We start from the raw sequence: 12,762 nt of genomic DNA, 5'->3' as shown, positions 1-12,762 counted from the left end.
TAATTTAGCTACTAAAATTGCCATGCTTCTAGATCTCTTGTTATTGGAGTTAATAAAAATTAAACAGTGTTTTGGGGAGAGAATATGGGAAGACATCCTAATTTATGCAACTTCATGGTCTATTCATACACAATTCACTTGATTTCATATAAAAGTGCTCTTCTCAAAGTGGCCTAAAATAACAAGGCTTACGAATAATGTCTCGTTTTTTCAAGTAATACAGATTTTCAACAAATCTTGATTTTGGTAATTTCTGAAAGTTGATAAATTACTAATCTATATTTAACAACTGTCATATTACAAAGAAGTAAATCATGGAAAATTATTGGATCTCCTCATTCTTTTCTCCCAACTTTTCTTTCTATAACTCTTCAATTTGAGAAATGAAATTCAAAAAAATTAAAAAGCCTCATATGATTTTCTATCTTTACATAAATCTCCCAGCCTAATACCTAAAACTTATCAGCTCTAGGGAGCTTGGAATTCTCTTATTATATTCTTGATCTTATTAAGTTAACCAAATCAGATAACTAGATGTTTCTTTGCAAATGTGAACACACACACACACACACACACACACACACACACACACACACACACACTGGGTTTTTTTTTTTTTGCCAATTTCAATTATTTGTTATTGATGACTGCAAAAAGCTAAGGCCAAGCTGAATGTAAAAGTTAAGATACCCTGAGCTTAAGAGTCTCAGTATGAAAGATTGAAGGTACACAGGCAAATACCTTGGATTTTATACTTTTATCTTATCTATTTATCACATGCAATGAGCAGTGCTGAGAGTCAGTAAGCATTAATGAGAATTAATTCAAAGTTTTCTTGGTGTGCTGGAGAATATCTTGTTATAGATGAGGTTAAAGGAATGGCAGGAAGCATATTTATGAAAGACTAAATGGCAAAATGTGCCCAGACTCATGACTTGCATGGAATGAGGATTTAATAGATATTGGTTTACATAACAGGAACACCTTCCCATGATTCTAAGCCAAAAATAAATGTGTCGGAGAAGAGTGAGAAGTCATTTCTTACTGTTTTAATCAGAAAAATTAAAGGATTTTTCCAACCATTAGATAATGTGAAGAATTTTCTGTACTTTAAACCTGATACTCATAGATTGGGATGATCATTGTGGTGAACACATTTTTGAAAAATAGATATTATGCACAAAGTAATTTGCACTTATTTATTAAACAAATTATTATTCCTACTACTAAGAGCCTAATACTCTATCACTCTACCGCATTTGGGAATGCAGATGGCACAATTAAAGGCACCTGCTTCTATCTCCTCTGCTCAATGGAGATAAAAGGAAATATCTCTATTAGTTTCTTCTTGCTACTATAACAAACTACCATGAACTAAGTGGCTTAAACAACAACACAGTTTATTCTCTTTTTGTTCTGAAAGTCAGAAGTTTGAAATGAATTTTATGGAACAAAATCAAGGTGTTGAAAGGGCTGTTTTTTCTGGAGGCTATAGGGGGAAAATCCTTTACATTGTCTTTCCTCCCCCAGCTTCCGTGGTTACATAATCTTCTTTTTGCTTAGGCAGTCCTGTCTTACTCCTATTAAAAACTTGTGCGATTATACTAGATAACTTGGGATAATCTTCCCATCTCAAGATCCTTAACTGAATCACCTCTGCAAAGTCTCCTTTGCCATAAAATATAACATTCACGGGTTCCAGGGATTAGCAAGTGGATATATTTGGGAGGCCATTAGTCAGTCAACCATAACCATAGTTTGTGATAGATGTCTACCTATACATAGGCATTGATAGTCTTATAAAGTATCAATAACCAAAATCAATCAACCATGATTAAACATGGAGACTATAATAAGAAGATTTATATAGGCATCTCTGGAAGTCAAGAATGTAAGTCACCAGTGGACCTCATCTGTGGAAACTTGTTCAGTACATGCTCTCCTTAATGTAAATATTCTGAAAGACATTCCTCAATGTTGAATTAAAGTAATTGAAGCTCACAAAGGGACTTTAAACACTTTGGAATGAAGCCTGCCTTTGATTAAGAATGTACCTAGGAAACCATATCTGTATTTATCTCCATTAATTAAGTAGGCAATAAAATGAAAACACCTTCAATTCAGTCAAATACAACTTTAATTCTTGTGAGAATCTGGAAATTAAATTTAAGCTAAATGATATTTTAGATAGTTTAGGTATTGAGCTAGCGAGTTGGAGGGGGTAGGGAGGAAGACGCTTACCTTAAATAATAAATCCTTCTTCCCATAACGAAGCTCCTTCAGCTGGGCTTGGATTTTTTTTGACTTTAAAAAAAAAAAAGAAAAAAAAGGATTAGTGACTTAATTTCATTTATGTTTTCAAACTTGAAGATTAAAATTCTTTTAAACTGCATAAGAATGAATTTTGCAGCCAAAGAAAAAAGAGCTCAACTAGTTTGGAAGTGAAACAGAAAAGCTTAATCTTTGCTTTGGGAGTCAGACATCCAGCTATTCTAGGCAGGAAGAGAAAACCAAAACCTGTTCAAAGGAAGCATATTGTTTAAAAGGTAATATTTTAGAAAAGTGGCTTATTGTTCCTCTCTTCAGCCTCTTCCACTCTCCCTGCCAAAAAACAAACACACACAGAATTTGAGTCACCTAAACATATCCAACAATTAAACTTTAGATGCCAAATATATCTATGGATATGTATGCCTCAGTTTTCACTACTTATTTTCAATTACATGAATTTTTTAAAGATTAAATATGCATAAGATTCAGTTGGCAACCAATTTTAAATTTGACGTACCTACAAAGGGAAGGTAGCAAGCAAACGTGACATGAGGTGAGGGAAGTAGCTAGAATGCTAAGATGCTAAGGTGAAGAGTGTTTGCCCTTTAGAATAATGCACTTGTTAAGAGGACCATTACAAACATAAAAGTGCTTATAACAAAGAAATCTTTCCCAGGAGACATGTTTGTCTACTGTTTGGAATACGTTCTGGTGAGCCACAGATGCTGATCTAGCATTCCTATTTTTACAAGGCAGACCCAATTTCAAACATTCTAAATTATGATCTCAATTATTTGTCTTTCTACATGTAAGACTATAGGTTCTAATTCTTCAGTAGGATAAAAAGAACACATGCAAATAGGTTATCATAGTCACATGAAAATGATATTTGAAAAAACAGTTAAGTGGGAATGTCAAATGGTTTAGTCATTTTGGGAAACTATTTGGCAGTTTCTTATAAATATAAATTATACAGAAATTCTTTCTAGGTATCTACCTAAGAGAAATTATAATATATACATAAATATTTATAGTATATTTATTCATAATAGTCAAAAGCTGGAAATATCCCACATGTCCATTAACTGATGAATAGTAAACAAATTATGGTACATCCATGAAATGAAATACTAAAATACAGTTAGCCATTTTTTAAAATAAATTAAGTCTTAAACATAACAATATAGATGTATTTCAAATGTATTAGACTATGTGAAAGAATCCAGTCACAAAAATCTATATTTTGTATAATACCATATATATGATATTCTAGAAAAGACAAAAGACTAGGGACATAAATCAGGGTAGTAGTTGACGTGGACTGGGGGTTGGTGGTAGAGATTATAAAATATCAAGTGGGAACTTTGGAGGTGATGAAAATATCCTCTATCCTGAATATTGATTAAACCCATTAAAGTATATATGATGAATTCTATGTAAATTACATCTCAATAAAATTCTATGTAAATTATATCTCAATAAAATTTAATTTTAAAAGTTGCTGGCCATAACAGTTACATGTAAAAAATGAAATTGAATATTCTCTAGCACCATATACAAAAGTAAACTCAAGATAGATTAAAGACATAAATGTAAGACTGGATACTATAAAACTCCTAGAGCAAAACATAGGCAGGACATAAATCATTGCAATAATTTTTTGGATCCATTTCCTAAAGCAAAGGAAACAAAAGCAAAAATAAACAAATGGGACCTAATTAAACTTAAAAGCTTTTGCACAGCAAAGGAAACCATCCACAAAACGATAAGACAAGCTATTGAATGGGAGAAGATATTTGTGAATGATATGACTGATAAGGGGTTAATATCCAACATATACAAATAGCTCATACAACTCAACATCAAACAACAACAACAACAACAACCTTGTTAAAAAATGGGCAGAAGACTAATGAGAACCTACTGTATAGCACAGGGAACTCTACTCAATGCTCTGTGGTGACCTAATGGGAAGGAAATCTAAAAAAGCAGGGATATGTGTATAACTGATTCACTTTGCTGTAGATCAGAAAATAACACAACACTGTAAAGCAACTATACTCCAATAAAAATTTTTTTTAAAAAGGGCAGAAGAACTGAATAGACCCTTTTCCAAAGAGGAAATGCAGATGGCCAACAGGCACATGAAAAGATGCTCAACACTGCTAATCATCAAGGACATGCAAATCAAAACCAGAAAGAGATATCACCTCACACCTGTCCGAATGGCCATCATCAAAAAGTCTACGAATAACAAGTGTTGGCAAGGATGTGGAGAAAAGAGAACCCTAGTACACTGTTGCTGGTATTTTAAGTTGGTGCAGCTACTATGGAAAACAATGCGGTGCTTACTCAAACAACTAAAAACAGAACTACCATATGACCCAGCAATCCCACTGTTGGGTATATATTTGAAGAAAATAAAAACACTAATTCAAAAAGATACATGCACTCCAATGTTCATAGCAGCATTACTTCAATAGCCAAGATATGGAAGCAACTTAAGTGTCCATAAACAGATGAACGGATAAAAAGAATGTGGTATAAATATATACAATGAAACATTATTTGGCCATAAAAAGAATTAAATTTTGCCATTTGCAATATGCGGGATGGACCTAGAGGGTATTATGCTTAGTGAAATAAGTCAGACAGAGAAAGACAAATACTCTATGTTATCACTTATATGTGGAATCTAAAAAACAAAACAAATAAATCTAAATAAAAAAACAGAAACAGACTCATAGATATAGAGAACAAACTAGCGGTTACCAATGGGGAGGGGGAGGTAGGGAGGGGCAAGACAGGTGTATGGGATTAAGAGTTACCAACTACCATGCATAAAATAAATAAGCAACAAGGATATATTGCACAGAACAGGCAAATATAACCATTATTTTGTAATAATTTTATATGGAGTATAATCTATAAAAATATTGAATCCCTACATTGCACACCTGAAACTAATATAATATTGGAAATCAATGATACCTCAATAAAAAACAAAAGAGGAGAGTAGGATAAATCAAGTACACCTTCAGTTTAGACGTAGGATTTAATGCAGTCTTAATTTCTTGGCTATTTTTTGAACTTTTAGCTTTAAAAAATTCTATCCTGTAATGAAATGGTTGCCAGACTTTTAATGTGCACGAGAATCACCTGGAGGGCTTCTTAAAACACAGAATAAGTCAGTGAAACTATTCTATACGATACTGTAAGGGTGGTTATATGTTATATGTTTGTCAAACTCTATAGAATGTAAACAACTAAGAATGAAACCTAAACTCAACTAGGGACTCTGGGTGATAAAGACGTGTCAATGCAGCTTCATCGATTATAGCAGAGTTACCGCTCTGGTGGAGGATGCTGCTAATGGGGGGCTGTGTGGGGGCAGGGAGTCCCTGGGAGCTCTCCGAACTTTCTGCTCAATTTTGCTGTGAACCTAAAGCTTCTCTAAAAAAATAAAATCTATTTAAAAAAGAAAAAATAGAGGAGGAGCTTCAAGATGGCGGTAGAGTAAGACGTGGAGATCACCTTCCTCCCAACAAATACATCAAAAATACATCTGCATGTGGAACAACTCCTACAGAACACCTACTGAATGCTGGCAGAAGACCTCAGACTTCCCAAAAGGCAAGAAAATCCCCACGTACTTGGGTAGGGCAAAAGAAAAAAGAAAAAACAGAGACTAAAGAATAGGGACGGGACCTGCACCAGTGGGAGGGAGCTGTGAAGGAGGAAAGGTCTCCATGCACTAGGAAGCCCCTTCGCGGGCAGAGACTGATGGTGGCAGAGGGGGGAAGCTTCGGAGCCACGGAGGACAGCGCAGCCACAGGGGTGCGGAGGGCAAAGCGGAGACATTCCCGCACGGAGGCTCGGCGCTGAGCAGCACTCACCAGCCCGAGAGGCTTGTCTGCTCACCCGCCGGGGCGGGGCGGGCGGGGCTAGGAGCTGAGGCTCAGGCTTCAGAGGTTGGATCCCAGGGAGAGGACTGGGGTTGGCGGCGTGAACACAGCCTGAAGGGGTTAGCGCACCACAGCTAGCCAGGAGGGAGGTTGGGAAAAGCTCTGCAGCTGCCGAAGAGGCAAGAGACATTTCCTTGCCTCTTTGTTTCCTGGTGCGCGAGGAGAGGGGATTCAGAGCGCCGCCTAAACGAGCTCCAGAGACGGGCGTGAGCCGCGGCTATCAGCGCGGACCCCAAAGACAGGCATGAAGCGCTGAGGCTGCTGCTGCCTCCACCAAGAAGCCTGTGTGCGAGCACAGGTCACTCTCCACACTGCACCTCCCGGGAGCCTGTGCAGCCCGCCACTGCCAGGGTCCCGTGAGCCAGGGACAACTTCCCTGGGAGAATGCACGGCGCGCTTCAGGCTGGTGCAACGTCATGCCGGCCTCTGCCGCCGCAGGCTCGCCCCGCATCCATACCCCTCCCTCCCCCGGCCTGAGTGAGCCAGAGCCCCGGAAGCAGCTGCTCCTTTAACCCCGTCCTGTTTGAGCGAAGAACAGATGCCCTCAGGCGACCTACACACAGAGGCGGGTCCAAATCCAAAGCTGAACCCCGGGAGCTGTCAATCAAAGAAGATAAACGGAAATTTCCACCAGCAGCCTCAGGAGCAGCAGATTAAATCTCCACAATCAGCTTGATGTACCTGCATCTGTGGAATACCTGAATAGACAATGAATCATCCCAAATTGAGGAGGTGGACTTTGGGAGCAATGATATATATTTTTCCCTTTTTCTTTTTTTGGGAGTATGTATGTGTATGCTTCTGTGTGTGATTTTGTTTACCATTTGTCCTAGGGTTCTGTCTGTCCGTTTTTTTTGGTTTTTTTTAGTATAGTTTTTACCACTTGTTATCATTGGTGGATTTGTTTTTTGGTTTGGTTGCTCTCTTTTTTCTTTCTTTCTTTCTTTTATTTTATTACTTAAAAATTTTTTTTAATAATTATTTTTTATTTTAATAACTATTTTATTTTATTTTACTTTATATTATTTTATTTTATCATCTTCTTTCTTTCTTTCTTTCTTTTTCTCTCGTTTATTCTGAGCCGTGTGGATGAAAGACTCTTGGTGCTCCAGCCAGGCATCAGGGCTGTGCCTCTAAGGTGGGAGAGCTAAGTTCAGGACACTGGTCCCCAAGAGACCTCCTGGCTCCACGTAATATCAAACGGTAAAAATCTCCCAGAGATCTCCATCTCAATGCCAAGACCCAGCTCCACTCAATGACAAGAAAGCTACAGTGCTGGACACCCTATGCCAAACAACTAGCAAGACAGGAACACAACCCAATCCATTAGCAGAGAGGCTGCCTAAAATCATAATAAGGCCACAGGCACCATAAACACACCACCAAACGTGGACCTGCCCACAAGAAAGACAAGATCCAGCCTCATCCACCAGAACACAGGCACTGGTCCCCTCCACCAGGAAGCCTACACAACCCACTGAACCAACCTTAGCCACTGGGGACAGACACCAAAAACAACGGGAATTACGAACCAGCAGTCTGTGAAAAGGAGACCCCAAACACAGTAAGTTAAGCAAAATGAGAAGACAGAGAAACACACAGCAGATGAAGGAGCAAGGCAAAAACCCACCAAACCCAACAAATGAAGAGGAAATAGGCAGTCTACCTGAAAAAGAATTAGAATAATGATAGTAAGGATGATCCAAAATCTTGGAAACAGAATGGAGAAAATATAAGAAACGTTTAACAAGGACCTAGAAGAACTAAAGAGCAAACAAACAGTGATGAACAACACGATAAGTGAAATTAAAAAGTCTCTAGAAGGGATCAATAGCAGAATAACTGAGGCAGAGAATGGATAAGTGACCTGGAAGATAAAGTAGTGGAAAAAACTACCACAGAGCACAATAAAGAAAAAAGAATGAAAAGAATTGAGGACAGTCTCAGAGACACCTGGGACAACATTATACACGCACGAACATTCAAATTATAGGGGTCCCAGAAGAAGAGAAAGAGAAAGGGACTGAGAAAATACTTGAAGAGATTATAGTTGAAAACTTCCCTAATATGGGAAAGGAAATATTTAATCAATCCAGGAAGCACAGAGAGTCTTATACAGGATAAATCCAAGGAGAAACACGCCAAGACACATATTAATCATATTCAAAAATTAAATACAAAGAAAAAATATTAAAAGCAGCAAGGGAAAAACAACAAATAACACACAAGGGAATCCCCATAAGGTTAACAGCTGATCTTTCAGCAGAAACTCTGCAAGCCAGAAGGGACTGGCAGGACATATTTAAAGCGATGAAGGAGAAAAACCTACAACCAGGATTACTCTACCCAGCAAAGATCTCATTCAGATTGACGGAGAAATTAAAAACTTTACAGACAAGCAAAAGCTAAGAGAATTCAGCACCACCAAACCAGCTTTACAACAAATGCTAAAGGAACTTCTCTAGGCAGGAAACATGAGAGAAGGAAAAGATCTACAATAACAAACACAGAACAATTAAGAAAATGGTAATAGGAACATACATATCGATAATTACCTTAAATGTAAGTGGATTAAATGCTCCAACCAAAAGACACAGACTGACTGAATGGACACAAAACCAAGATCCGTATATATGCTGTCTACAAGAGACCCATTTCAGACCTAGGGACACATACAGACTGAAAGTGAGGGGATGGAAAAAGATATTCCATGCAAATGGAAATCAAAAGAAAGCTGGAATACCAATTCTCATATCAGACAAAATAGACTTTAAAACAAAGACTATTACAAGAGACAAAGAAGGACACTACATAATGATCAAGGGATCAATCCAAGAAGAAGATATAACAATTGTAAATATTTATGCACCCAACATAGGAGCACCACAATACATAAGGCAAATGCTAACAGCCATAAAAGGGGAAAGCGACAGTAACACAATCACAGTAGGGGACTTTAACACCCCACTTTTACCAATGGACAGATCTTCCAAAATGAAAATAAATAAGGAAACACAAGCTTTAAATGATACATTAAACAAGATGGACTTAATTATATTTACAGGACATTCCATCCAAAAACAACAGAATACACATTCTTCTCAAGTGCTCATGGAACATTCTCCAGGACAGATCATATCTTGGGTCACAAATCAAGCCTTGGTAAATTTATGAAAACTGAAATCATATCAAGCGTCTTTTCCGACCACAACGTTATGAGACTAGATATCAATTACATGAAAAAAATCTGTAAAAAATACAAACACATGGAGGCTAAACAATACACTACTTAATAACCAAGATATCACTGAAGAAATCAAAGAGGAAATCAAAAAATACCTAGAAACAAAAAACAATGAAAACACGATGACCCAAAACCTATGGGATGCAGCAAAAGCAGTTCTAAGGGGGAAGTTTATAGCAATACAATCCCACCTTAAGAAACAAGAAACATCTCAAATAAACAACATAACCTTACACCTAAAGCAATTAGAGAAAGAAGAACAAGAAAACCCCAAAGTTAGCAGAAGGAAAGAAATCATAAAGACCATATCAGAAACAAATGAAAAAGAAATGAAGGAAACGATAGCAAAGATCAGTAAAACTAAAAGCTGGCTCTTTGAGAAGATAAACAAAATTGATAAACCATTAGCCAGACTCATCAAGAAAAAAAGGGAGAAAACTCAAATCAATAGAATTAGAAATGAAAAAGGAGAAGTAACAACTGACACTGCAGAAATACAAAGGATCATGAGAGATTACTACAAGCAACTCTATACCAATAAAATGGACAACCTGGAAGAAATGGACAGATTCTTAGAAATGCACAACCTTCCAAGACTGAACGAGGAAGAAATACAAAATATAAACAGACCAATCACAGGAACTGAAATTGAAACTGTGATTAAAAATCTTCCAAACAACAAAAGCCCAGGACCAGATGACATCACAGGCAAATTCTATCAAACATTTAGAATAGAGCTAACACCCATCCTTCTCAAACTTTTCCAAAATATAGCAGAGGGAGGAACACTCCCAAACTCATTCTATGAGGCCACCATCACCCTGATACCAAAACCAGACAAAGATGTCACAAAGAAAGAAAACTGCAGGCCAATGTCAATGATGAACATAGATGCAAAAATCCTCAACAAAATACTAGCAAACAGAATCCAACAGCACATTAAAAGGATCATACACCATGATCAAGTGGGGTTTATCCCAGGAATGCAAGGATTCTTCAATATATGCAAATCAATCAATGTGATACACCATATTAACAAATTGAAGGAGAAAAACCATATGATCGTCTCAATAGATGCAGAGGAAGCTTTCAAGAAAATTCAACACCCATTTATGATAAAAACCTTCCAGAAAGTAGGCATAGAGGAAACTTTCCTCAACATAATAAAGGCCATATATGACAAACCCACAGCTAACATCGTCCTCAATGGTGAAAAACTGAAACCATTTCCACTAAGATCTGGAACAAGACAAGGTTGCTCACTCTCACCACTAGTATTCAACATAGTTTTAGAAGTTTTAGCCACAGCAATCTGAAGAGGAAAAGAAATAAAAGGAATCCAAATAGGAAAAGAAGAAGTAAAGCTGTCACTGTTTGCAGATGACATGATACTATACATAGAGAATCCTAAAGATGCTACCAGAAAACTACTAGAGCTAATCAATGAATTTGGTAAAGTAGCAGGATACAAAATTAATGTACAGAAATCTCTTGCATTCCTATATACTAATGATGAAAAATCTGAAAGTGAAATTAAGAAAACACTCCCATTTACCATTGCAACAAAAAGAATAAAATATCTAGGAATAAACCTACCTAAGGAGACAAAAGACCTGTATGCAGAAAATTATAAGACACTGATGAAAGAAATTAAAGATGATACCAATAGATGTAGATATATACCATGTTCTTGGATTGGAAGAATCAACATTGTGAAAATGACTATACTACACATAGCAATCTACTGATTGAATGCAATCTCTATCAAACTACCACTGGCATTTTTCACAGAAGTAGAACAAAAAATTTCACAATTTGTATGCAAATACAAAAGACCCCGAATAGCCAAACCAATCCTGAGAAAGAAAAACGGAGCTGGAGGAATCAGGCTCCCTGACTACAGACTATACTACAAAGCTACAGTAATCAAGACAGTATGGTACTGGAACAAAAACAGAAATATAGATCAATGGAACAGGATAGAAAGCCCAGAGATAAACCCACGCACATATGGTCACCTCATCTTTGATAAAGGACGCAAGAATATACAGTGGAGAAAAGACAGCCTCTTCAATTAGTGGTGCTGGGAAAACTGGACAGCTACGTGTAAAAGAATGAAATTAGAACACTCCCTAACACCATACACAAAAATAAACTCAAAATGGATTAAAGACCTAAATGTAAGGCCAGACACTATCAAACTCTTAGAGGAAAACATAGGCAGAACACTCTATGACATAAATCACAGCAAGATCCTTTTTGACCCACCTCCTAGAGAAATGGAAATAAAAACAAAAATAAACAAATGGGACCTAATGAAACTTAAAAGCTTTTGCACAGCAAAGGAAACCATAAACAAGATGAAAGGACAACCCTCAGAATGGGAGAAAATATTTGCAAATGAAACAACTGACAAAGGATTAATCTCCAAAATTTACAAGCAGCTCATGCAGCTCAATATCAAAAAAACAAACAACCCAATCCAAAAATGGGCAGAAGAGCTAAATAGACATTTCTCCAAAGAAGATATACAGATGGCCAAAAAACACATGAAAGAATGCTCAACATCATTAATCATTAGAGAAATGCAAATCAAAACTACAATGAGATATCATCTCACACCAGTCAGAATGGCCATCATCAAAAAATCTACAAACAATAAATGCCGGAGAGGGTGTGGAGAAAAGGGAACCCTCTTGCACTGTTGGTGGGAATGTAAATTGATACAGCCACTATGGAGAACAGTATGGAGGTTCCTTAAAAAACTAAAAATAGAACTACCATACGCCCCAGCAATCCCAGTACTGGATATATACCCTGAGAAAACCATAATTCAAAAAGAGTCATGTACCAAAATGTTCATTGCAGCTCTATTTACAATAGCCAGGACATGGAAGCAACCTAAGTGTCCATCAACAGATGAATGGATAAAGAAGATGTGGCACATATATACAATGGAATATTACTCAGCCATAAAAAGAAACGAAATTGAGTTATTTGTAGTGAGGTGGATGGACATAGAGTCTGTCATACAGAGTGAAGTAAGTCAGAAAGAGAAAAACAAATACCGTATGCTAACACGTATATATAGAATCTAAAAAAAAAAAAAAAAGGTCATGAAGAACCTAGGGGTAAGATGGGAATAAAGAGACAGACCTGCTAGAGAATGGACTTGAGGTAATGGGGAGGGGGAAGGGTAAGCTGGGACAAAGTGAGATAGTGTCATGGACATATATACACTACCAAATGTAAAATAGATAGCTAGTGGGAAGCAACCGCATA

At 37.1% G+C, this 12,762-nt stretch overlaps 1 protein-coding gene across 1 annotated transcript in view; it reads right to left on the bottom strand.

Moving 5' to 3' along the window:
* Positions 1 to 12,762, bottom strand: part of LUZP2 (leucine zipper protein 2) — a 446,993-nt gene that overhangs the window by 128,935 nt on the left and 305,296 nt on the right. Inside the window, exon 7 of the mRNA XM_082476703.1 lies at positions 2,242 to 2,304. Coding sequence (XP_082332829.1) covers positions 2,242 to 2,304 — 63 coding nt within the window. The remainder of the gene's footprint in view (positions 1 to 2,241; positions 2,305 to 12,762) is intronic.

The sequence above is a fragment of the Balaenoptera physalus genome, assembly GCF_965194825.1.
Source record: "Balaenoptera physalus genome assembly, chromosome: 10".
Classification (NCBI taxonomy): domain Eukaryota; kingdom Metazoa; phylum Chordata; class Mammalia; order Artiodactyla; family Balaenopteridae; genus Balaenoptera; species Balaenoptera physalus.
This window is presented reverse-complemented; position numbering and strand designations above follow the sequence as displayed.